We start from the raw sequence: 27,463 nt of genomic DNA on the forward strand, positions 1-27,463 counted from the left end.
CTGCCGTGGTCACAGGTGGTCACCCTTCCTTCTTTCTTCTGATGCTGCCAGCAGCCTGGGCGAGGCTGACAGCAGGCAGGCACAGCTCTAGACTCCCTGCATAAGCAGGGAGGGAAGGGCAGAAATGCTTGGGGGTGGGGGGAGCCTGGGATCTCTTGCCAGTGGCTGCCCTGGGACCTTCTGGAAGGCTACGCTGAGGACATCAGTCCATGGCCCCAGGACTAGCCTGACCACTTATCTTTAATATAAAAAGGAGGAGTTAAGACCCCACAGGAGTGGTGCTGTGGTAATCCCAGCTACTCAAGAGGCTGAAGGAGGAGGATAATAAATTTAAGGCCTGTTGGGGTACAGAGGAAATTCAAGGCCAGCCTGGGCAACTTAGTAAGAACTTGTCTCAAAAAGTAAAAAGTGAGCTGGGCTGGGGATCGAGAGCAGTGTTGGAGCACTTGGCTCATATGTGCGAGACCCTAGATTCAGCCCCCAGTGTCTGAAGGAAAAAGGCAGTGGAAGGACCAGCCTGATTAGGCTCACAGCTGGTTAGTAGTAAGCTAAGATCAAAGGAATATGAACCAGCTCTCAAAGGAACTAATGGCAAACAGGCCCCAAAGACACAAACAAACAGTGTTCTCACTTGGCACCTGGAGCCATTGGGAAAGCAAGCTGTATTTTTCCCACTCGGATGAGAAAGAGCATAGGGTGCTACGGTCCTGCTGGCTGGGGTCTCAGGGAACCTCGGGCTCTCATATGCAGAAGGGGCAAGGGTCTGCTTGCCCTACTAACTCAAGGGGCCAAGTCCTTTTTGAGTACTTGGCACTCGTGACAGGGACCAAACAAGAAGCCATGATGCCCCATGCTGTGCCCCAGTGTGGCTGCTGAACAAGGACTTAATGGTGCCTTCATAGTTTCTGGCTCTTGCATTAGCAGAAGCTACAGAAAGCGGGTTTGAAGAAGAGATAACAAAAGATTCTGGCGGCAGCATGGGCATTTCAGGGTTAAAGGTAGCCGGGAAGTGGAGGAGCCTCATCTGTAAAGGAAGAGGATGTATGCTCAAGAACTCACAGGTCTGCAAGCGTGTGCTGCCATGGCTGGCCGGAGCCTTACAGGAACATGCTAAGTTCAGAGATACCACGACCTGCCTCTGGTGGCGAGGTGAGCAGGAGGAGCCAAACAAGGCAGGCATACGGTCTGCTGCTTCTGCCGCTGCACAGCATGCAGGAGATGCAGCAGTGCTCTGGGCCAGCCCCCAAAATGCAGCTGTGTGCCAAGTGAGCATCTCTTTTAAAGCCCCAAGATGACACTGACACTGTCCAGGCAGCCACAGACTTGTTGGGTCTAACGACTCCTTACACAGCAGGGAGCGCCAACCTACCTGGACAGGGCTGGGAAGTGAATCAGGAAAAATGACAGGATCATCAGGCCAATTGGCATGGGCTGGGCTGTGGGGTCAGCGTAGCCTGTGCTGCTGTCTGATACAGGGAGGGCGGCTCCCTGGATATGTGTGTTAAGGAGGGGGAGAAGGGAAAGGAGGGCAGGGCAGAGCAATACTCCCTGAGAATACCTTCCTTTGTTGTTCATGATCTGATTTTATTTATTTATTTATTTATTATGATTTATTTATTATGTATACAGTGTGCATTAGATCACATTACAGATGGTTGTGATCCTCCATGTGGTTGCTGGAGATTTAACTCAGGACCCCTGGAAGAGCAGACAGTGCTCTTATCCACTGAGCCATCTCTCCAGCCCTCGTGGTCTAATTTTAAGTTGTTATATAATTTACATACAATAAAATCCATTTTTAAATGCACATATACGAGTGTCAGGCTTGTGTTTGTGGGCTGAGATCTCTATTTTTTTTTTTTTTAATAAGGGGCACAGAATTCAGGGGACAGGTTCCAAACCATGCCATATCTCTACTGGCTCACACACAAAGCCCCTCCGTTTGTTTTTTTTCTCAGGATGAAAGCCAATGTTATTTGGAAGAGTGTGCTAGCAAGGTTCTCCTCACTCAAGACATACTTGCAGGTGTGGATCGATCTCAAAGATGGTTTCTCCCCTCCGCATGTCAGTTATCAGCCAGGGACCGCCAGCACTGTGGACAAGGAGAGATGGTGGTAACTGAGGGTCTGGACTGATCATCAGTCAACAGCCTTTCTTGTTTGCTGTTCTAGGCCCAGAACATAAAGGCCAGTGTTAGTGGTCAGGGACCATAGAAAAATGAATGCCCCGAACGGCAAAGCAAGGGCCTTTACAGGTGGGGTGGAAGGAGGACACCCACCCCCATGACCCAAGGACCCAGGCCTCCACTGTTGGGGATGTACTCACACAGGCACCGTCCTCAGCAGTTCCAGGATGCCCTGCCCGTTCCACTGCTGGGCTGAGTGTAGCTCCTCAGTGCAGACACCAACAATCTGCGGCCCAGGACGAGATGCCACTGTGGTTTAATGGCCATCCCTCCTAGCTGTCCAGCTACCCGGGTTCTCTCAGGGGCATCTCAAGTAGGGGGCTTAGAGCAGGGTCTCTTTCTAGGCTGGTGTTCCCAAAATGTGACGGCTCCCTTAGGAAGTGCTGCCCAGCTGAGAGACTCCTGAGTGCATAGACAGGCATGGGGGGCTGACCAGGTGGCTAGTGGGACACAGTCTAGTTTTCGGCTACTGAAGAAACAAAGGGCAGCTTGAGCCTCATCAGGCCAGGCATTTAGGGACATGTGTGGTCAGGTAGCTACTCCTGTACTAGCCACACGTTTGTGTAAATCTCTAGAACACCAGCTGAGCCTTCACCCAGACCTCCTAACTGAAAGCAAGCAAGGGCTGCAGCTGAGGGGGGGACAGGGGGGATTCATACCCACGGGGCGGGGGGGGGGGGGGAGGTGCCCGATGTGAGGGAAGCCTGGGGCTAGCCCTCAGCTGGGAAGTCCCTCCTGCCTCTGTCACTGCAGTGTGAAATCAAACCATCTGACTCAAGACAGCAGAGAAGACCAAGGGTAGCCTCCTGCTTCCCTCTCCCCTCTGTGGGCCCCTCTGCTCTGGACTCCCCCACACCTCACCTGGAGGAAAGTAACTATCCCAAAGGGTGTCCGGACAGGCTGCATCTGGGGGTCCTCTGTCAGCAGCATGTGCTGAATTCTCGACTCACTGTTATCCAAAGGGCTGTGCCAAGACACGTGGTCCCCACTACAGAAGGTGTTCTCTGTGGAGAGACAGGAGGATCCTCAGCATTTGAATCCAGGCCTGGAATCTGCCCCGAGACCTCAGAGCCCAGAGTTGGGAGGCTCCCCACTCCCAGCCTCCTAGAACTGCCTGACTCACACAAGAATTGCAGCTACCCCCCCCCCAAACACCAAATGCTCCCAAATGGCCTGCTGTGTTTGCCTTCACTGGAAGAAGAGGACAGGCTACTGATGTGCGAGCTCACTTGGCTTGGGAAGGCCCAAGCCTTCTAGCATCTGATGGGCTTTTCCAGTACCTCCATGTGGGGGAAGGGCATGGCCAGTCAGGCCAGGAATGAGCTGCTTTCCAGTGTGGTCACTGGACCATCTGAGAGCAGGGGAACAGTGGGAATCCTTCTTGGAAAAAACAACGGGGATTTCTGTGCTGGTGAATCAGCGCAGAAGGGAACAGTCAGCCTCACAGAGCCCTGGAGACCTGCTGCCAGCTTCCCACAGGCAGATGGAGGGTTTCTGAGGAATACTGGAGACTTCGGGTAAATGGAGACCAGGGTAGTCCCTTTACCTCAGCAGACTGCTCAGCCTTGGGGAGCAGAGGGCAGCTGCCTCTGTGAGAACACAGTAACTCCAGCCGCAGGACTGTGCTTCACAGAGGCCTACTACTTTAAAAAAAAAAAAAAGTGCCAGGAGTAAAGGCGCATGCATGTAATCCTAGCACTCAAGAGGTTAAGGCAAGAGGACAATACGTTGAGGCTAGCCTGGGCTACTTGTCAACACTGAAAAAATAAAAGTAAAAAACCAAATAGAACACCCCCATGCAGTGCTAAGTGCCTCCCCCACCCTCAGCATGTGCTGCATTTACCAGCTCTTGGGCATCCACAGGCCTCAAATTCCCTATGGAGCTGAGGATGGCCTCCAACTTTTAACCTCCTGCTTTCCCCCCCAAGCGCTGAAATTACAGATGTACACCATCACACAGTTGTTGGTTCTTTTTGTTTGTTTGTTTTTGTTTTTTCCAGACAGGGTTTCTCTGTGCAGCCCTGGCTGTCCTGGACTTGCTTTGTATACCAGGCTGGCCCTGAGCTCACAGAGACCCGCCTGCCTCTGCCTCCCAAGAGCTGGGATTAAAAATGTGCACGGCTGCTTTAACTGCATGTACGTCTGTGTTCCACTTAGGTGCTTGGGGCCTGAGGAGACCAGAAGACGATATCAAGTTCCCTGGAACTGGAGTCTTACACATCTGTGAGCCGCCATGTGGGTGCTGGGAATCCAACTTGGGTGCGTCAGACCCCCAGCTCCCCTCTTTGTTTTCTTTGAACATAAAGGGAAGTAGATGAGTTTCCACACTCCACTCATTTCCATAGCTTAGAGTTCATTCCACATCTGCTTGAGGGGAAACTCACTGGTCACACGGCCGTGTTTATGTCAAGGGCCACACTTCCCCAGTAGTCATTCAGGTGCTGACTGAGAAGGAGAAGGCGGGGCTACTGAGCAAGCCTCAGGCTCTGGGTTCCTGCTTGCACACTCCTGACCCCCCCCCCCTTCCACTGCCATGTCTATAGTCAGCTTCCTGGAAGTAAGGACCAGCACGAGAGACTGAACCAATAATTAAAACCCTCACCAGACCCCCACCTACAATCTAGATGCCACTGACACAGACACTTTGGAAATTGACGATTTTTCACCAGCCTTTCCAAAAAAGAAAAAAGACGATGCCAATACTGTTCTAATACCAAAATCAGACAAAAGAATTTAAGAAAACGGAAAAAAGGAAACCATAGACCGATACCATTTATACATTTAGAAAAAAAATTCCCAGCACAATACTAGCTGGCTGAACCCAGCAGGATATAAAAGGGGCTGTACATAAGGCCACGTAGGACTTATCCCAGAAGTGCAAGCTTGATTTAATTTAGAAATCAATACCACAGGGCTGAGGATGCAGCTCGGTTGGTAGTGTTCGCCCGGCATGCATAAGGCCCTGGCTTTCATCCTTAGCATCAGCCAGGTGTGGGGTAGACATCTGTAATCCTAGCACAAGGGAAGTGGAGACAAAAAAAATAAATAAATAAAAATAAATCAGAAATTCAGGTTGGAGAGATGGCTCAGAGGTTAAGAGCACTGGCTGCTCTTCCAGAGGACCTGGGTTCCAACGCCATGTGGATGGCTCACAAACCATCTCTCCTTAGATCTGATGACCTCTTTTGGCATGCAGGTGGTCATGCAGATAGAGCATTCATATACATAAAATAAGAACTACCACATTTACAAGGGTTGCAGCTACAGGAGCAATGTGCAAAAACAATTTTTAGTTCTAGATACAAGGAATGAACAAACTGAAGACAAACAAAAACAATGTCTTTACAATAGTGCCCAAAAGAATAAACTACTTGAAATACATTTAACAAGAGAATTAGCAACACGTGTGCTGAAAATTTCAAAATATTGTTGAAAGATCTCACAGAAGAACTATCCACATGCCAAGCCATCCACTCAGAGGACAGCGTAACAAGGAGAACAGCGTTCCCCAGATTATCTGCAGCCGATGTAATCTCCCCAAGAATGTCAGATGCTTCTGTGAAAGTCATACACACTCTAAAACTGTTATGGAAATGCAAGAGTTCAAGAAGAGCCAAAACAAAATCTGAAACAAACAAAAGGAACGGGTCATGCATGCCCACCTCGTATGTTAAAACACAGGATGATTGATAGCTTGAGGCTAGCCTGAGCTACATAATAAATTTGTCTCAAAACCCAAGGGTTAGCTGGGAGTATGGTGGCACACAGCATTAGTCTCAGCATTTGGGAAGCAGAAGTATGTAGATCTCTGTTTGAGGCTAGCCTGGTCTACACTGTGATACCCAGGCCAGCCAGCGAAGAATACTAAGGGCCAGTCTAAGAGAGATAAAATAAAGCCAGGTGTGGTGGTGCATGCCTGTAATCCCAGCACTCAAGAGGCAGAGACAGGCGGATCTCTGTGAGTTTGAAGCCAACCTGGTCTAAAAAGCGAGTCTAGGACAGCCAGGGTTACACAGAGGAACCCTGTCTCAAAAAACCAAAATTAACTGCTGGGCATGGTGGTACACGCCTTTAATACCAGCACTCGGGAGGCAGAGGCAGGTGGATCTCTGTGAGTTCAAGGCCAGCCTGGTCTACAAAGCAAGTCCAGGACAGCCAAGCCTACACAGAGAGACCCTGTCTCGAAAAATAAAAAACAAAACAAAACAAAAATTAAATAAAATTAAAAGCCAATTATGCTAATTTGTTTGTTTTTTGAGACCGGGGTGTGTGTGTGTGTGTGTGTGTGTGTGTGTGTAGTCCTGGCTGTCCTGGAACTTCCTCTGTAGACCAGGCTGGTCTTGAACTCAGAGATCCGCCTGCTTCTACCTCCCAAAAGTACTAGGACTGAAGGTGTGCACCACCACTGCCCATCTTAATTATGCTTATTTTAATAGAAAACAAACACTAAAGAAACAAAAACCAAGGACTGGGATGTGGCTCAGAGATAGAGCATTTGTTGTTCTTGCAGAGAGCTGGGCTTTGGTTCCCAGCACCCCCATGGTGGCTCCCAACCATCTGTAACTTCAGTTCCAGGGACTGAAAGGACCCAAGGCCCTTTGATACCCAAGGGCAGCAGGCGTGCATGTGGTACACACACAGATATACGTGCACTCGTACACACAGATATACGTGCACTCGTACACACAGATATATGCTCTCATACACATAGATATACATGCAGGCAAAACATTAGATAAAGTAAAAAGCAAGCACCAGAGAGTATTTTCTAAGTATCAAAAAGGTTCTGAGCTCAACCCCTGGAACTGAAAATAAAGACATAAACAATAAGAAAAGAAAAAACGGACAAAATTCAAGGATTTAGTCTCCCCAATTTTATTGTTTATTTGTCTGTCTTTGCAGTGTTGAGAATCAAACTCAGGGCCTTATTACACTCAGGCTCGTGCTCTGCCCACGAGCCCAACACACTGCCGCACACTCAGTCCTCCCAGCTTTGAGCTTGCTGTAAACTACAGCAGCCACGTGAGTACAGTGCTGGCACAGGGGAGGCATCTGATCAATACAGCACAATTGGGAGGACAGAAATAAAACTGCACACTTATGGTCATTAATTTTGACAACGGTGCCAAGACAACCCCGGGGGTGGGGGTGGGGGGGACTCTTTTCAGCAAATGCTGCTGGAACAACGGGCTACCCAAATTCAAAGGACTCAAATTGGATCTCTTCCTTATACCATAAACAAAAACTGACTCAAAATGGATCACAGACCTAACAGTGAGAATTAAAACTGCAAAACACTTAGAAGAAAACAAAGAAGTGTCAGATTAGGCACCGGTTCCTGGATGTAATACTGAAGGCACAAGCAACAATAGATAGACAGATTGAACTTCATCAAAATTAAAACCGTTTTGTGCTGTAACCATCACCAACGAGGAAGAAAAAGAGAAATGCAAATCACACCATGCCCACTCTACACCCATAGAATTGTAACCACACACAATAACAAAAACAAACCCAGAAATGACAGTATTGGTGACTGATGGAGAAATTAGAGCCCTGGTGCCCTGCTTGTGGTGATGCCAAACAGCTGCTCTGGAAACAGTATGGCAGGTCCTCAAAAACTATAAAACAGAACTACCATATGATCCAGAAGTTCCAATTTGGGGTGCATACGCAAAAGAACTGAAAGCGGGGACTTGAACAGATTGTGTGCCAGTGCTCACTGCAGCATTATTCACAATAGCAAAAAAGTGGAAGCCACCCGGATGCCTGTCAATAAACTAATGGACTAACAAAATGTGTAATTTACATAAAATGAAATACTATCTAGCACTCTAACCTGTGCTACCACATGGATGAACCTTGAAAACACTGTATTAAGTGAAATCAGGCAGAAAAGGAGAAATGGTTCAAGATTCCATTCATCAGAGAGGCCTCCTGTGTAGTCATGTTTACATGGCAATCTAGGAACTAGTTTAATGGTATAAAGTTCAATCTGGGGAGATGAAAAAAGATGAATGGTGGGGTGGCTACAGAGTCCTGTGAACAGGCTTAAAACTCAAGTATTTCAAGATGAAAATTTCAAGTTATTTACAATTGTAAAAAAGATGACCTACAGAATGGAAAAATATTGTCAAGCCAAAAACCTGTAAGTGCTCATGAAATATAAAGCATATTGTGTCCAGGATATATAGAGTGCTTACAACTCAATAAGACAAATAATTCAATTAAAATTGGGCAAAATAAGCAGGGTGTGGTGGCACACACCTTTAATCCCAGCACTAGAGAGGCAGAGACAGGTGGATCTTTATGAGTTCGAGGCCAGTCTGGTCCACAAAAGAGTCCAGGACAGCCAAGATAGCACAGAGAAACCCTGTCTAGAAAAACTAAAAAAGTTTCTTCAAAGAAGATACAAACAGCCAATTAGCACATAAAAAAGAGGTTCAATAGAGCTGGAGAAATGGCTCAGTGGTTAAGGGCACTGATTACTCTTCCAGAGGACCTGGGTTTACATCGCAGCACCACATGGCAGCTCACAACTGTCTGTAACTCCAAGATCTGACACTCTCACATAGACAGACATGCAGGCAAAACACCAATGCACATAAAGGTAAATACATTTAAAAATATTTAAGAGAGGGGGAGAGAGAGAGAGAGAGAGAGAGAGAGAGAGAGAGAGAGAGAGAGAGAGAGAGAGAGTCAGGTGTTGTAACGCACGCCTTTAATCCCAGCACTCGGGAGGCAGAGGCAGGCAGATCTCTGTGAGTTCAAGACCAGCCTACAAAGCAGAGTCCAGGACAGCCAAGATACACAAGAAACCCTATCTCAAAAAACAAACAAGAAACAAAACAACAACAACAAGTCATTCAAAAGAAGAGGAAGAAGAGGAGGAGGAGACGTTGACAATACTAGAGTGAGGAGGCAAAGGAGAGGACACCAAGCCATTACAGCCTCAGGCTCAGCAGCCAGCCCACAGACGCCGGCGCATACCACCTGCACTGCACAGCATGCATCTGTGTGACAGCCCACAGACACCAGCGCACACTGTCTGCACTGCACAGCACACGTCTGTGTGACAGGACAACAGTTTACTAGTTACAGTTGAGGGAAGCATCTTGAGACTGCCAATCATGTGGTGAGTTAGTGAGGATGGCCATTTCCCACACTCACCCACACCAAGAGCTCTGCTGTATGTGTGCCCCTGTATCATTCACTATTTATCCCCAGACACTCACATACTTTTTACCCAAACAAACTTTTAAAATGTTGTTGTTGTTTTATTTCATGTTTTTGTCTGCGTGGATGTATGGACCCCTTGTGCATGCAGTGCCCTAGGAGAACAGAAGAGGGCGCCGGATCCCCTGGAACTGACGTTACAGAAGGTTGTAGTGCTGTTTGGTGGTGGGAACCACACCTGGGTCTCTGCAAGAGCAGCAGGTGCTTGTGACAGCTAAGCCACCTCCCTCTCCAGCCACGCAGCAAGCCTAGTTTTTCTTTAGTGCTGGGCATGGGACCCAGGACTCACATTGGGCATGACTTCTACCACTCAACATTCCCATCCCAGCAAAGTTACTGAAACAACAACTTTGTATCATCATACTGAGGAAAATAAGCTGAAGATTAGTGTTGTTAGTTTACCATTAAGTAAACCTGACAGCTCCAAAACGACACAGAAGAAATAACTCCTGTGTTCCAGCTGAGAGTGGTGCCAGGCTACTGAAAAAGGGAGTGAACAGAGTTCTCACTGCTCTGAGGTCAGGCCATGGCACAGTGGTGAACTCTGGAGTTTGGAGGCCACTGCCCCTTACTAGTTGTGACCTTAGGCAACTTGCCCAATCAGTGTCTAAGCTTGGTTCCTGGTCTGTATTCAGTGCATGCCAATGTACCACTGCCATGTGCTGGAACACGGCAGACACTCCCTACCAAAGTGTACTTGCCAGAAAACAGGACAGCCACTGAGCCTGTAGTAACAGGAAGATCCCAGTAGATGGCGCCATTGCTCCTGACTTACAAACAGATGGCCAGACCCTACAGGCTTGTCCTGCGGTTCAGAAGTCTAGGCTGCACTACCACAAACCAGGCAAGGATTTAGACTGGACACAAGGGAAAGGTTGGAAAAGTTTAGAGCTATGGCCTTTTATCAACCACTATTGACGCTGATTTAAAAATAAACGGTTGCAAACCCAAATTGCTTAAACATGAATGATCAAAGAGCACTGTGTTCAGGCTTAATTTGGGGAGGGGTTTAACTTAGGAAGTAATGAAGAGATCCTGAGGCTAGAAATGTCTCAGGCCAAGCTGCTGCTCCTGGGTCAACACATGTCACCATGAACACGTGTGTGCCAAGAATGCAAAAGGAATTACTGCATTAAGAGGCGTCAACAAAGAGCCTAGCTTTGCAGGAAGTGTTTCCTGAGCATGACGCACTAACAGGACTCTCCAGCGAAAGACAGGTCTGCAGTGGCCAAAAACAGTCTTTCTTAACAATGGAAGAGCCCTGGTCACAGTTTTCAAGCTAGGGACAAAGCCACAAAAGGCTCATTCTTGAGTCCAGCATGGTCTTTATGCCCTGGACTCTTGGCCTATTCTGTGGGGAGCCACCACAGGTCTCAACATAGGCCCCAGAGCCCTGCCCCAGGAAGCTCAGGTCCTTCAGAGGGGTTTTCAAATGCTAATAAAGCCTTGGTCAGAGGCCCAGCTGTCCAGCCAGGGGCTAGAGGGGCTCTGTCTCCTCTGGTTCCCTAAGTGTCCTCACCAAGAGAGACTGGAAATCCTGGGGTCAGCACTAGTCTGTAAAAGGCCATTGCTAGTGGGGGCTGGGGAGAGGCTTTGCCTCCCTTCCTTCCTGTGAGCCCTCAGCCCTTCCTGGCTCAAGCCTAAAGAGAGCCAGTTCCAGTCAATGATATGCCCTGCTTGAAAGGACTCATGAACCCACAGAGCACATTCCTCAGCATCCACTTCGTGTGTGTGTGTGTGTGTGTGTGTGTGTGTGTGTGTGTGTGTGTGTGTTTGTGTATGTGGTTTTGTACATGAGTGTATGTGTATGGGTTGTTTGGTTTGATTTTCTGAGACAGGGTTTCTCTGTGTAGCCCTGGCTGTCTTGGACTCACTTTGTAGACCAGGTTGGCCTCAAACTCACAGCAATCGGTCTGCCTCTGCCTCACAAGTGCTGGGATTAAAGGTGTGTGCCACCACTGGCCTGTATGTGTATATGTATGTGTGTTTGTATATATGTGTATGTGTTTGTGTGTATGAGTATGTGTGTCTGTATGTTTGTGTATATGTGTATATGAGTGTGTCTCTGTGTGTGTATGTTGTATATATGTTTGCATGCTTCTATATCTATATATGTGTGTGTGTGTGTGTGTGTGTGTATGTACATAATTGCAAGCCTAGTGCTGAATGGGTGTGGAAACTCTCATGGATGCCTCAAATTAGCCTTGCCCCATCCCCACCTCCCCAGAGTCCAGCTTTAGTTACAGTGGTCTGAAGCGTGACTGGCCAGGATATAATAAATTAGCAAAATTTAGGGCTATGGGTTACAGGAAACAGCTATTGTTTGAAAAATAATTAGCCCTGCCTTTGAAACACTGAAAAAAAAAAAAGTGAACACATTCCCCAAGGGCCTCAAATCCATTCCAGTGCTGGAGAATGATGGTCTGGCTGCCCGCGTTCTACGCCGAGTACAGTCCACAGGGCTACATTGAAGAGCGGGGCCCCACCCCCATCTGGCCCTCAGAACTGAGGAGTTTGGAGCCAGAGAAGAAGATTACACTCCTTCTGGGGGTTGTGTGGCTGAGCAAATGTTCCTTTGTCCAGTAGTGGTTTGCGCACCCTAGGATGACCATGGGCCTTCTAAGGACAATAATAAGTAAGAAATAGGACAGAGGGGCAACAAGTCTAATGAATCTACATGGTAGAAGAAGAGGCAACCTCCCTCTCGCCCCAGTTGTTCTCTGATCTCCATACTGTGACACACACACACACACACACACACACACACACACACACACACACTTCTCTCTCTCTCTCTCTCTCTCTCTCTCTCTCTCTCTCTCTCTCTCTCCCTCTCTCTCTCTTTCTCTCTCTCCTCTCTCAATAGAAAGACACTAAATGAAAAGAAAGCAGCTGGGCAATGGTGGCGCACGCCTTTAATCCCAGCACTCGGGAGGCAGAGGCAGGCGGATCTCTGTGAGTTCAAGGTTAGCCTGGTCTACAAACTGAGTCCAGGCCAGCCAAGACTACACAGAGAAACCCTGTCTTGAAAAACAAAAACAAAAACAAAAAAGAAAGAAAGAAAAGAAAAAAAGGCATCTGAACGGTGCCAGGCATCAAGTCTGTTCAGGTGCTTTACAGAGGAGGAAAATGGTTGGAGACCCAAGATGGACTGAATACTCAGGCCTGGCAATTGTGAGGCCAGCCTCTCATAGCACAGCAGCCACGCTGTCTTAAGGAATCTTGTCTTGTTTGTTCCTGCAGGGCTGTGCTGGGAACCAAACCCAGGGCCACGGAAAAACTGGGAAAGCACTGTGCCCCAGAGCTGCTCCCAGCTCATCTTTGTTTTGTTTTCTGTTTTCTCTGTGTAGCCTTGGCTGTCCTGGACTCAGTTTGTAGACCAGGCTGGCCTCAAACTCACAGAGATCCACCTGCCTCTGCATCCTGGGTGCTGGGATTAAAGGCATGTACCACCACGCCCGGCCAGCTCATCTTCTTGTGCTTTGATATTCACAGATCACAGTGCCAATGCCGTGTGCCCTCTCTGGGTTCTAGGACACACGAGCTACGCTCCCAGACTGCTGAGGAAGGAGGGGCCAGTTAGGATGTGCTCCATTTATGAAGGAGCCAGGGTGAAGCCAAAACACATGGAGAGAATCTGCAAACTACCAACTTCATTCCATGGCCCAAGTTGCTGCTGTGACTGCTGGGGCAGCTTAGTGGAGCTGGTGGCAGATGAATAGGTCAGACCAAGCATCATGACTCCCAAGAAGTGGCTGAGTCAGGCAGGCCTGACTGAGGCAGTGCAGGGAATAAAGTTCAAAGCCAATTCTCTTGGTTCTGCTAAGCCCAAACATTCCTGATTTTTGGAATCTCTCTATAAGCTCACCCCAATCCTGACAGCTCTAGTAGGGGCATTTTCCCCCCTCTAAGCCATGCTAAAGAGAAGTGGGTTGCATATATCTAGTTTTTTGCTACCAAGCTCCGCAGCCCTTAGCACACACATGCAATGCTAACCTCGTTTGGGGAAGAGGTTGACCCAGCACCGATACTGAGGTCACTCATTGTGGTTCCTCCAGTCAGCCTCCACATCTGTCCACAAGACAGCACTTACCCATCAAAAGAGGACAGCGGACTCCCTTCCTGCTGAGGCTGACCCTTTCCCTGAGGGGGATCAAATGCAGCTGTGATTGAGCACTTCAGCAGGAGCCTGAACCCCCTCCCCCTCCACACACAACCCCACCCAGAAGCTACAGCCAAGAGTTCTGTCTGTAGCAAGGCTCATGTCAGGAACTGAGAAAGCACACATCACACAGGAGCAAAATCAAAGTACGGTCTGGGTAATTAATTCTCCTTTTAACACTTGACCTTCTCCTGCAGGGAGAGGCAAGGATGCGCCACTCTGGAGCTTTGAAGCTTCAGCTGCACAGACTTGCACCCCTACCTTCCTACATATGTGCACACAGCAGCAGCCCTACTGCAGGGCTTCCAAGCAAACGCTACAGCAAAGGGTTAAGGTGGGGCCATTCTCTAAGAAATAAGAACAACAAATAACCAAACTGTGTGCACAGATTTTCTATATGTAGGGTCAATGGCTCTTTTGTGGCTAAAGGCCAAGTCCTTCCTAGCCGAGCTGCTGTAGGTAGGAGCCAGTTACGAAGTTCTTCCCACCTGGTCACGTGGTGGAAGAAAGAATTTCCTCCTCCAACCCCACTGGACCTCCTTTTGAACACTCTGAAACTTGAAAAGTTCATTTGAGTGGGGTTCCTGAGTGTGTGTGTGTGTGTGTGTGTGTGTGTATATATATATATATATATTTTTTTTTTTTTTCCTGGACTCACTTTGTAGATCAGGCTGGCCTTGAACTCACAGAGATCCGCCTACTGGGATTCAAGGCATATGCCACCATGCTCGGCAGGGTCCCTGATATTAATTTGGCTCAATGTGGTTGCAAGACTCCGAAATGAGAAATGGATAGGCATATCACATGATTAAGAGGGGGAGAGGTGGGGGGAGGTGCAAGCCTATAATCCCAGCACTTAAGGAGGCAGATGCAGTGGGATTTTTGAGACCCTTTTGCAAAAACGAAAGAAAAGCAAGAAGCAATATGCAGGGTATTTTTTTTTTAGCATACAGTTGATTCAGCTGGCCTGCCTTCAGGGTCCTAGCAAACGCTATTCATCACCTGCTGAGGCCAGATGTGCCAGGTGTGTGCTAGATAGAAGGGCCCTGGCCACCTCTAGCTCATGCTCAAGCTCTCCCCCTCTCCTTTCTTTGTCCCCCGCCGCCCCCCTCCCTCCCTTCCCCCTCAAGAAAGCTCCTTTATACCAGATCTGTTGCATGGCATAATTCCTGGGGGCGGGGGTAACACCTTGGCATGGGCCTACCATGGTGCCACCCTGCCACTGCATTATCACTACATACCATAATAGTATCCTCCTAGGTTTTGTCTGGCATCAAAAGGAGTTGGAACAGATTAGAAACCTAACCAAGGTAGATACAAAGCTGTGCCCCTAGGAGTTTTTTCAAACACCTTTCACTTTATTGGGGCATGAGGGCACACATCTTGAATCCAGGCACTAGAAAGGCAGAGGCAGGGGGGTCTTTTAGTTCCTGTCCAGTCAAAGTCACACAATGAGACCCCGTCTCAAACTGAAACAAAACAAAAACCTCTCCCTCCCCAGCTTCCTTCCTCTTGCTCAGAGTCACAGTCACAGAGAGGACTGACTGCATAGAAAACCCCTTTCGTAGTCAAGGAAGCTTAGTACAATGCAATTATGGGTCACAGCAGAGAGGCCTGTACCCCAAATAAGTCTCCAGGGCAAGCACAGGCAGACTGTGGGTCCCTCACCTCACTATGGTCCAGGAGGACACCTCACAGATTCCCTAGCCGCTGCCCATGGCTATTGCTAGTAAAACCCCACAGATTTCTTCTACCAGATGTTTTCTCTATGCACTAAAAACACAAACAAGCCCTAGGCCTGGAGAGACGGCTCAGTGGTTAAAAGCACTAGCTACTCTTCCGGAGGACCTAGGTTCAATTCCCAGCACCCACATCTGGAGGTTCACATTTAACTATAGGAGCTATATCCTCCAGGAGGATCCAACTTGTGGGCACTTACATCCCAATACATAATTAAAAATAAAATAAAGAAATGGCTACATGGTAGTAGCACATGTCTTTAATGCCAACACTTGGGGATCTCGGTGAGTTCGAGGAGAGCCTGGTCCAGGACAGCCACAGCCACAAAGAAACCCTGTCTCAAAACAACAACAAAAAACAATAATAAAGATGGTGGTGGTGGTCCTGGGTTATGCTAGACCATGGCGGCACACCTTTTTAACACCAAAACTTAGGAGGACCACAAGTTCAGGTACATCCTGGGTTACATAGTTTCAGATCAGCCTTGGCTACACAGAGATCCTGTCGGAAGAAAGCAAGATAAATAAAAATCCAGAAAATCGAGTGGCCTCTGGGCCAGTCATCTAAGTACCCAAATCAGCATTGCTTAACTCACAGGAGACTGCCCGAGCTTTTCCAGAGTTGTTTCTGAGACGATGGATCTACTTCCTGCCTCCTACGGGCTAGCCATGTTAGGAAAGGGTTCTAGACCCTGATGCGTAGCTAGCAGTGCTCTAGTTAAATTCCACAAAAAGGGAAGAGAACAAAGAAGAGGCAAATCCTTTGCCACATGGCGAGACAGCAGACATTTTTAAGCACCTGCTGTGGGTCAGAGCTCAGCTCTGCCAGCCCTGCCTGGAGACAGGGCTGCCTTGGTTTCCTTGCGTCTCTAGCCAGCTGTTCTTCCCCCACTGCACAGCTCAGACAGGCTGTCAGGCAGAAAGTAAGCCTTGTCTGGATCCACCCTAACTTACCAGTGTGCTATGTAGAAAGTGGCAGCTAGGAGGATGGCATGCAAAGGAGCATGGGTAAAGGACAGATCCTAGCTGTCTGCACCGCTGTTCCAGGCTCTTCCAGATTCCCTTCCCTCTCTGGTAAAGGTAAGAGAGGAAGGACAAGCAAATCCAAGTGACCTGACTGTAGGAAGAAGCAGTAATGGTGACTGGTGACAACATTTTGCTACTTTGGCCAGACTCCTTGCAGGATCGAAGCTGAAGGCGGCAAGTGGGGCTTGCTGGAGAAGACATAGAAACGTTGTTTTTCCACCCTGGCCACTTGGTACTTTCCAAGATGGCCTCAGGGCTGTTGTATTCTATCCGAGAAAAACCACATCCTCAAAGTCTAACACTGGTCTGCTGGGCCTTTAAAGTCTCTGGTCTCAGAGAACTTATTATTGGAATCGGGCCAGCTTTGAAGGACGAAGACTTGGAAGACTCCTGTGACTTCTCTGGACTTTAGAGGTGACACAGCCTCTTCCTTGGTGCAGGGGCTCCTGGCAGGTGAGCGTACAGCAGCAGTCCTGGCCAGCAACACCAAAACTGTGCATTCCTTCTTAAAGAGCAGCTGGGCATAGGTACCAAACTGCAAATGTGCAGACTGCATGATCTGGCAACCCACTTTAGGAATTTGCCCTCAGCTAAGAGGACACAGCTGCAAGTTGCATACACATGTTCCTTATGTACTGTTTAAACTGGGGGGGTGGGGTGGGGGTGAAGATAACCTGGAAGCTCCTCGAGAGGAGCTTGTCAGGCTACTTCCATGCAAGGGCACACACTGGCTGTCACAACCGTTGCTACTGAGCACAGCTCCGAAGACTTCAAGCAGGACATGTTGTAGAGGTGACCTTCTCTCACATTGCGTCACAGTGTGCCTCTGTGTATTCAGTTGTTAACTGCTGAACCAGCAGTGAGCTAAATGCTAACAGAGTCTGGTACTGCCGCTGCTATTGAGGAATTTCCTGTCTCAATGTTGTGTAAAAAACGACTCCCCAGTTATCTCTGACTGGTTAATAAAGAAGTTAAAGAGCCAATGGCTGGGGAGAGGAGACAGTAGGCAGGACTTCCGCTCCCAGACTGGGGAGTCCCAGGGAAAGAGGGAGAGGAAGAGAAGCTCACCGGGCAGTGAGGAGGCGGCCATGGGGAGGAGGCCCGGCCGGAAGAAGGGAAAGGTGCTATGCCATGAGGAGGCCACCATGGAGAAGTCGCCATGGGGACAAAGAACGAGCAGAGGAGGCCAGGGGGAGGCTGGAGGACAGGTAACAGGGCACGTGGCTGGGAAGTAGGCCAGGCTAGCACAGTCGCGTTTGAATTGATTGATACCTGCCTAGTTTTATGTTTCTAGTATCAGCTGGATATTTTAGCAGTGGCAAAAACAATAAAGTTATAGTTGAGGAATGAAAGTGCTCCAGGTAAGACAGACATTAGCAAGTGTGTGACTGAACCGCCCTGTGAAGAGAGGAAGAGGACACAGACCTCAGAGTTCAGGTCACCACACTGCTCAGCATGGGAGGACCCAGATACACCCAACGGAAGCTGACAGCATCCTGTTCTCCTAAATCATCGAATCCAAGCAAGGTGTGCTCGGAGGCAGGTAGGCCCAGTGCTTAGGCGAGGCCACGGGCGCTCCAGAGCGCACCTCAGGTGTGTGCTTCTCAGGCAGAAAAAGGACCCCATAGCTGTTGTGGGGCCTCGCTGGTCTCACAACACCTGGTGTCACCCAGCCTGGCTTTGGACTCCTGCATATATGTCTGTGAGCATCACATTGTGGAGTTACGGAGGGTTGTGAGCTGCCATGTGGGTGCTGAGATTTGAACCTGGGTCCTCTGGAAGAGCACTCAGTGCTCTCAACCACTGAGCCATCTCGCCAGCAGGCAGGTACAAGAAAGGAAGTAGCAGGGACTCAGCCCCACCCATCACACTATCTATAACTACCCTCTTTTAGTTCCACATGCCCATGTTGGGGACAGGTTGTTAGCACAATTGGGAGGAGGCAGGAGCTCAAAATCATCTTTGACTACACAATGCATTTGAGGCCAGCCTGGGTTACAGGAGACCCTGTCTCAAAAAACTCAAATAAGCAACAACCAAAACAAATCCCCATGAACACTACTGTTGCTTCCACGTGTGATGTCAGGAAGTGGCACCCAGAGTTCCCATACCTAAAACTGTTCCTCAGATGAAGTACGGTGTGCATTTCACCTTGTTGAACTGGAGATTTGAAGCCAGGAAGCCTGACACTTGGGACCCTGAAACGTTGCTCCACAGGCTTCTCTAAACCCATGGGTATGATCATCAAAACCAACCAGCCAAAGAACAAATTTAAATAAATAAATAAGCCTATTGAGAGTGGTCAGAAGTCTGAGTCTATCCCTCAACTCTCCTCACCAGGGGCCTTCAATGCTCCCCTGCAGGGAGCATCCCTAAAATGCAGGTGACATAAACAAAAGAGTCATATTCAGCTTGAAAGCTAAGCAATTAAGACTCCACAGGAGAGCAGAGATGAGAGACCCAGCCTAAGGGTGAATTATCTCAGCTTAATGCCTATTAAATAGCCTCTTTGTACCAAAGACCCAAGGGGCTCACCAAGGTCTGCAAGGAGGATACAGACCAGGGAAGCCAAAGGAATTTGCCTCAGTCATCCCCTACCCCCGCCCCCAGCAGCTCAGCGGGAGCCCACTCCCTCCTCAGGGAAGCTCTAGGCTACAGGATACCTCCCGCCATGGTGCAGAAGGAAGCTAAGGCAATCCCATCCTCAGTCTCCAGGCGGCCACCTCTGCACTTGGGCATTTTTCAGAGGTGGGAGACAGTTTCCCAGGGAAAGTTAGGCTTTTCAGTGAGTGGCCAGATGCTCATCTTTGTAGCTTTCCCATTTGTTTGTTTTGCTTTTCTGGAGTTGGAGGATTGAGCCCAGGCCCTTACATGACGAAACAGTGCTCTACCACTAAGCCACACCCCAGCCCTGAACCATTTAACTCTGCTGTGGTAGCATGAGCCCCTGGGCGGCATGGGCAGTGCTCACAAGCAGTACAGTGCCACCTCCTGCAGAAAGCAGGTGGCCATCGGAACCGGCCTGTGGGCTGCACTTGCCAACCTCTGCTCTCAGTTCTTCCTGAAACGCTTAGAATTCTGAGCTTGGGCTGAAGCACTTAGGCTCTGGAGCTTACGCTCATCGCTGAGGTCTGACCTGCCTTCCTTCTGTGGAACAGGAATGCAATCCTTCAGCTATTAATCTAAAATCTTTGGAAATGCGGAGAAAGTGTTTTGACTTGCAGCTGGTCAGTATTCCTAACAGATGAAAGGGGAAATATTTTACAGATCCATAGCAACCAGAATAGGATAAATCAGCCAAAGGAAAGAAAACGTCAGGAAAATCAAAAAGACTAGGAGGAAGAAAAATGATGCTAATATAAGCAGGCAGTTCCATTTGGCTTTGGTTAGCTGACTGGGGCGACGAGGGCAGCTTATCCAAACCGAGAAGCAGAGGGCTCCAGCTCTCCTCGGGGAGCAGGCGGAGCATCTCCTGTCAGAATTTCACTTGAGGCACAGATGGCACCAGCATACACACAGGGAATGTCAGAGAGGGGCAAACAGGGAGGCTGGTGAGCTGTGGCAGGGCAGTGTCTTACCTGGGCAGCACTCTGAGCTCACTGGTATGTGTGTGGGGTGGGGGGGAGGGCAGGGCAGGGCAGGAGGAAGCGGAGCTGGCTTCCCTCTGGGAGCTGAAATAGTAACAGTATTGTGTGCTGCACAGGTGTCCTGAGGAGCACAAGCTCCAGCGAGGAGGCTGCAAGCCTCAGTTGTTAGAGTTTGGGGAAGGAGTTTCCTGAGCTAAGGCTCCCAACGAGCAGGAGGGCGGAACACGGAATCTGTAAGTGATAGCTGGGTCCAAGCTTTGCATAGCCTCCACACCTGCTGGGAAGACCTCTCAAAATGTAGGTAAGGTGGTGCATGCCTGTGATCCCAGCACTCAGGAGGCAGAGGCAGGCAGATCGCTGTAAGTTTGAGGCCAGCCTGGTCTACACAGAGAAACCTTGTCTCAAAAAAGCCGGGGGCGGGGGGAGGGGGGGGGAAGGCTGGAGAGATGGCTCAGAGATTAAGAGCACTGACTGCTATTCCAGAGGTCCTGAGTTCGACTCCCAGAAACCACATGGTGGCTCACAACCATCTGTAATGGAATCTGACACCCTCTTCTGACGTGCAGGTATACGTGCAGACAGAGTACTGTATACATAATAATATATTATATATATATATATATAAAATAATATGCGGCACACACCTTTAATTCCAGCACTCGGGAGGCAAAAGCAGGAGGATTGCTGTGAGTTCGAGGCCAGTCTGGTCTACAAAGTGAGTCCAGGACAGCCAAGGCTACACAGAGAAACCCTGTCTCAAAAAACAAACAAACAAATTTAAACAGTAGGTAAGGGGCTAGGGAGATGACTCAGTACCTGCTGCTCTTCCAGAGCGCCTAGCATGCACGTGCTAGCCTACAACCACATGTAACTCCGCTTCCATGGGATCTGACACTCTCTTCTGGTCTCCTAGGCTACTCTGCACATGTAGCAAACCACTCACACACAGGAAATAGCCAAAATGCATGCACCTCAAGTCTAACTACATTTTATTAAAAGGAAGTTCTTATTCTCCAAGCTCCTCCCCCCCACCCCTCCTTAAAAGGCATTTGTGGCGTGTCACTGCCCCCAGAATCAATTCCAGACTCAGTCCTGACTTGCCTCGAGTCCCAGCACTTTCCCATCCAGGCTGCACCTCCAGCCGCACAGCCGGCCTGTCCTCTCCCCAGCAGCTGGCTGGAGAAGGCTCTTTCCTCCCTCAGGGGCTCACACATGTTGTCTCCCTTTGCCAAAAATGCCTTTCTCTTCTTTCTTGCCTGCAGTCTGTCTTTCGCCGGCCCTGTGATCTAAAACCTGCCGCCACTTTAATGTTTCTGGAGCCTTTTGCCCCCCCCCCCCCCCCGTGCTCTACAGAACCCCGCTCTCATTTGCCTGGCTCCCAGTCGCTGTCTCCATGTTGGGACAGGATCCCGTCTCTTTCACTTTGGCTTCCCCAGGATCTGTAGGGCTCCAATGTGCAGCAGGCACACAAGTGAAACAATGCAAAAAAGGTTCTTTTCCATCAGTTCCTCCCTCCTGCAAAGCCAGGCCCATTAAACGTTCTGGAGGTGGAGCCTGAAGCAGCTAGGCCTCAGAGATTTCTGAGAATACCTGTTTGGGTTTTAAAATGAACTACTATTGACTTTATTTATATGATTGTTTTTACTTTTTAGATAGGGGCTCATATAGTCGAGTCTGGCTTTGAACTCATCCTGTAGCTAAGGGCGATTTTCCTACCTCTATCTCCGAAATGCTGGGATGGCAGGCACATGCCTGCCATGCCCCGGCCACTACAATTTATTTTATAAACAGAAAGAAAGAAATGTTTAAAAACTAACTCCGTGGTGCCAGTCTGTCAGTACCACAGACAGTTCAGTTGGTCAGTTGCCCCCAGCTGACAGCTCAGGAAAAGGTCCCTACTGGACTTGGTTGCCCAGGTTCCCTATTTGAGTCTGAACTGTCATGAGGTTGCCATTAAACAGCAGCAGGCAAAGGCACTCAGACTTCCCCAGTGTCAATTACAAGGGTTGGGACCATATTTCTCCTGAAAACGTGGGTGAAACTGCCTGGAATTTGTGGTTAAGACCCAGCAATGGCAGAACAGAGATGCTCTTTCTTGCGGAACTCTAAGGCACAGCTCAGGAATCAAGGAACTGGGGGTGGGGTGGGTGGGGTACGCTAATGAAACCCAGAGGCCGGGTAAGGAGAGCTGTCACTGGCCATCTGATGAGAAGGAATAAGCTAATCAAAACGTTAAGTGAACAGGAAGGAAGAGGAACTGCTGCAAAGTCAGGAAGACAGAGGCTGAGATGTGAGCTCCTTTATCACAAAACCTTCCAAAAGACTCTGCAGAGGCTGGAGTTGGTTCTAAATCTGCAGGAGCAGGTGAGATGACAGCCTGTGAAATGAAAATATCCTACCATCTAGAACGTGTCCTTTCCTCATGATATTTTTCTACTGTCCCAGATCCTGACCAGTAAACAAGGTTCCTTTGACCCCTGATGCCTTATTCTCTTTGTGTCACTATAGCAAAATACCTGAGGCTGGTTAACCTATAACACAAAGAGGTTTATTAGGCTCATGACTGATGGCTGGAGGTTCCAAACAGCATGATTCTGGTGAGGGGTTCATAGCTTTATCACAACATCTTTGATGCTACCTGAAAGTGAAATACTCCCGTTGGGCACCTGTGTTTGAACACTTAGTCCCCAGCTGGTGGCAGTAGGACATTCAAAGCAGCCCTTTAAGGTTAAGTCAGCCTCTGGTTCTAGCCTGTGCTGCTTCCTGTGAACAAGACTTCATGTGCTCCTTCTACATCTACCTTGCAACTTAAATCTCTGTGAAACAGTGAGCCAAAACAAGCTGTTCCTCTCTTGAGTCCCTTCTGTGGGGTATTTTTGTCACAAAAACAAAAGAAGTAGCAGGAAGGCACCGGGTGGTGGTGGCAGCACTCGGAGGCAGAGGCAGATGGATCTCTGTGAGTTTGAGGCCAGCCTCATCTACAAAGCGAGTCCAGGACAGCCAAGGCTACACAGAGAAACCCTGTCTCGGAAAACAAAAAAACAAAAAAGAAAATGAAATGTCAGTCAAGCCACTTGTAGACCGAGGTGCAACGAACCAACGTGACCATCCCTGACACAGGAGAAGGCCAGTTTACAAAGGCAAACCAAGTGCTGAGGAAGGCAGCAAAAGAATAGGTCCTCAGCCATGTTCCTGAAAGAAAGCCAAGCAAGCCAGGAACAGCTCTTCTTCCAGTGATTACGGTCATCCTCATAGGGCACTCTAGCCAGAGTGCTCACTCACTCGTCAGGACATCCCATAAGCTGCAAAGAGAACACAGGGCATGCCTCTACATCTCCTCTGATGACTGGCTTCCCAGTGTGGCTGTGATGCACACCATCACGACTGAAGTAAAAGATGTCTCTATTGCCCCATGAACAGCTGCTTTTGCCAGCCAGAGCCACACCCATTCTTCCTCTGCCAATAGATAGTTACCCTTTGGCTTAAGGGATACCCCCCTCCCCCCACCCCCCCCACCCCCCCGCAACCCCTGCCACTCTCTGTGGTTGGAAGTAAGGGTGATGTCACCTTATACAGTCTCAGTGCTGTACCTGGGACACTGCCACCAGCAGCAGGGGTCAAACAGCCCATGCAAGACTGACCTAAACCCTCTCCAAGGCTGACATACAAGTGCTGGGAGGAAAAAAAAACCCTCCCACCTATGGCTCTGCAAGGCAAGATCTTGGAAGTAGGATTCATGCTGCGATGAAGGACACTCTGCAGTACCAAAGCCCAGGGCACAGCACCACAGTCCCGCAGACACTGAGCACACTAAGCCACACCTGAAACCCTACATGTCTACGTCACCTGAGTACCTTATGCAAGGTTTACTATACAGCCCCGCTAAGCTGTACAGACTCTACAGCGTTTAGAACAGGGCTCCAAGGCAAGTACTAAATCAACTACATAAAATCAAGGAACAGTCAGGCATGACGGTATACACCTTTGGTGTCAGGATCTAGGAGGTAAAGGCAGGCAGATCTCTGTGAGTTGGAGGCCAGCCTGGTCTACATAGTGAGTTCCAAGCCACTCAGGGCTACAGAGTGAGATCCTATGTCAAAAAAAAAAAAAAAAAAAAAAAAAAAAAAAAAAAAAAAGCCCCCAAAATTCAAACAAACAAAAAACCCAAACCAAAACAACAACAAAAACAAACAACAGGGGCTGGAGAGATGGTTCAGAGGTTAAGAGCCTGCTCTTCCAAAGGTCCTGAGTTCAATTCCCAGAAAACACATAGTGGCTCACAACCATCTATAATGAGATCTGGTGCCCTCTTCTGGCGTGCAGGCATACATGCAGGCAGACTACTGTATAAATAACAAATCTTTAAGAAACACGAACTCTGGTGCCTCATATTTGACCATGTCCCCTGGAGGGGGAGACCTGGTGGCACTCAGAGGAAGGATAGCAGGTTACCAAGAAGAGACTTGATACCCTATGAGCATATACAAGGGGAGGTAATCCCCCTCAGGAACAGTCATAGGGGAGGGGAATAAGGGGAAAATGGGAGGGAGGGAAGAATGGGAGGATACAAGGGATGGGATAACCATTGAGATGTAACAAGAATAAATTAATAAAAAATTAAAACACACACAAGCTGGGCATGGTAGTGCATGCCTTTAATCCCAGCACTCGGGAGGCAGAGGCAGGTGGATCGCTGTGAGTTCAAGGCCAGCCTGGTCTACTGTCCAGGACAGTCAAGGCAACACAGTGAAACATTGTCTCGAAAAATCAAACAAACAAAAACCCACACACATACAACAAACAAACACACACAACTTGGAGCAACATCTGATCCAAGTTTGTTTTGGGTTGTATATAATGTGATCTGCATCATATACAAAGTCAGGAAGGCTTTGTCATCCGTGGAAATTCCTTGCCTGGCCACCCACGTTTCTGTTTTCTCCGCAGCTTAGCTCCCCACCTCTCAGCAAATCTTCCTAAACTCAAGGCTGAGTTTAGGGCCTGAGAGTGAGTCTTCAGAGCAAACTCCAAAGGTTGCTGCTGTGGTTGATGGCTTGGTGTGGACACTGCTGCCCTCCACTCTACACCCACCGCAGTTCATTTCTTTTTTCTTTTTTGGTTTTTCGAGACAAGGTCTCTCTTTGTAGCCTTGGCTGTCCTGGACTCACTTTGTAGACCAGGCTGGCCTCCAACTCACTGCGATCCACCTGCCTCTGTCTCCCGAGTGCTGGGACACAGTTTCATTTCTTTTTCCTTCACTTGCTGGCCTAGTGCTAAAACTGTGCCAGGTATTCGGATCTGGAAAAGCAGGTCTCAACACTCATCTGACTACACCGCTCAACATGTCCTCACATGCAGCTGGGTGGGAAAGAGAGTGGAGCGCTCTGTATGGAGCTAATGGGTTTAGAGTGGACAGAACAGAAAGGCAAGACCATCAGACAAAATTCATTTACACACGTACAGTGCATCTGTGGACATATCAAGCAAAGAGCACACATGTTCTTTGTCATAGGATTATGTGTGACCCTGACAGAGTGTAACCACACAGGGGCTAGTGATAGTTACAAGCCACAAGGGGGCGCTCTACCATCACCTAAGCATGCTCCACTGACCGCTTCATCAGCCTAAATCCAATCTAAAGAGCAGTTAATCATACTATCAGGATTGTGCACCTTATCCAGGGTTTACTATACAGCCCCGCTAAGCCGTACAGACAGCGTTTAGAACAGGGCTCCAAGGCAAGTACTAAATCAGCTACCTAATATCAAGGGACAGTCAGGCACGACGGCACACACCTTTGGTGACAGGATCTAGGAGGTAGAGGCAGGCAGATCTCTGTGAGCTGGAGGCCAGTCTGGTCTACATAGTGAGTTCCAAGCCATTCGGGGCTATAGAGTGAGATCTTGTATTGGCTTTGGGTGCATATCATGTGACAAATACAAAACAAGTAATTGTATTTGTATAGCTAGTGTTGATTTTCTACATTAGGGCAAGACACTGGCCCCAATGTCTACTGTCTATTGAGGCAGGCATCAGCCAAAGGCATAATCAAACGGACCACACAACTCAGCAAACCAGTTTGCTGATCCATAGTGTTTTAAAATTTAAACAAAAAAATTTTTTTTAAAGTATTTTTTTTCCAAGACAGGGTTTCTCTGTGTAGCCTTGGCTGTCCCGGACTCGCTTTGTAGACCAGGCTGGCCTCGAACTCACAGCGATCCGCCTGCCTCTGCCTCCCGAGTGCTGGGATTAAAGGTGTATGCCACCACACCTGGCTTAAACAAAATTTTTAAATATTTATTTTATTGCTTTAAATGTGTGCATGTGTACATGTGTGTCATGTGTGTAGAGGCCAGAGGAGGGCAGCGGACTCCCTGGAGCTAGAGTCTACAGGTGGATGCGAGTGTCCAGGGTGGGTGCTGGGCACTGAACTCAGGCCCTCTAAAAAGCATGACTGGATCTTAACTGTGGAGCTGTCTCTCCGGCCCTAAACACCTACTTTTATTTTATGTGAATGTGTGTTTTATGTATGTAAACCACCTTCGTGCAGTACCCCCAGAAGCTTACTTTATGTGAACGTGTGTTGTATGTATGTAAACCACTTTTGTGTGGCACTCCAGAAGCCAAGGGTATCTAATCCCCCTGAGCCAGTTAAGGGGGTTGTGAGCTTCAGCATGAGTGCGGGAACAGAACTCTGCTCCTCTGTGAAAGCAGCCAATGCTCTCAACCATGAACCATCTCTGCACTGATCCAAATAGTATGTAAGATCAGGTAAGAGTAACAGCAGATGAGAAAAAGGAGAGGTGAAGGTGTGGGAAATGCGATGGGGAGAGCAGGGATTAGACTAAGGGGAGAGCAGGGATTAGACTAAGGGGAGAGCAGGGATTAGACTAAGGGGAGAGCAGGGATTAGACTAAGGGGAGAGCAGGGATTAGACTAAGGGGAGAGCAGGGATTAGACTAAGGGGAGAGCAGGGATTAGACTAAGGGGAGAGCAGGGATTAGACTAAGGGGAGAGCAGGGACGAGACTAAGGGGAGAGCAGGGATTAGACTAAGGGGAGAGCAGGGATTAGACTAAGGGGCGCACTTGGGGGTTTCTGGATAATGAACTTATTTCTTGATTTTTCTCGATCTGGGTGTTGGCTATATATAGTCCTTTTGGTTTGTGAAAGTTCATCACCCTCTACAGTTACATGTGTATGCAGTACAGAGATTTTCATGAATAAAAAGTTAAAATACAAAGCTGGATGTGAGGCCGAGCACCTCACAACAAAGGTGTCCCACACCTTTAATCCCAACACTCGGGAGGCAGAGGCAGGTGGATCTCTGTGAGTTCAAGGCCAGCCTGGTCTACAAAGTGAGTCCAGGACAAGCAGGACTGTTACACAGAGAAACCCTGACTTGAAAAACAGAACAAAACAAAACAAAAGCTGGATATGAGCCAGGTGGAGGCAGAGGCAGGAGGATCGCTGTGAGTTCAAGGCCAGCCTGGTCTATAAAGCGAATCCAGGACAGCCAGAGTTACATA

At 48.7% G+C, this 27,463-nt stretch overlaps 1 protein-coding gene across 3 annotated transcripts in view; it reads right to left on the reverse strand.

Annotated features, from left to right (window-relative positions):
• The window catches only part of SUFU (SUFU negative regulator of hedgehog signaling), a 104,380-nt gene that overhangs the window by 36,700 nt on the left and 40,217 nt on the right, over positions 1-27,463 (reverse strand). For all 3 annotated transcript variants that reach the window (XM_084749085.1, XM_084749083.1, XM_084749084.1), the window contains exons 4-6: positions 3,047-3,189; positions 2,326-2,411; positions 2,020-2,092 (exon numbers count right to left, since the gene is read on the reverse strand). In XM_084749085.1, the coding sequence (XP_084605211.1) occupies positions 2,020-2,092; positions 2,326-2,411; positions 3,047-3,189 (302 nt within the window). The remainder of the gene's footprint in view (positions 1-2,019; positions 2,093-2,325; positions 2,412-3,046; positions 3,190-27,463) is intronic.

The sequence above is a fragment of the Acomys minous genome (genome assembly GCF_964271855.1).
Source record: "Acomys minous genome assembly, chromosome: 2".
In the NCBI taxonomy this organism is placed as follows: domain Eukaryota; kingdom Metazoa; phylum Chordata; class Mammalia; order Rodentia; family Muridae; genus Acomys; species Acomys minous.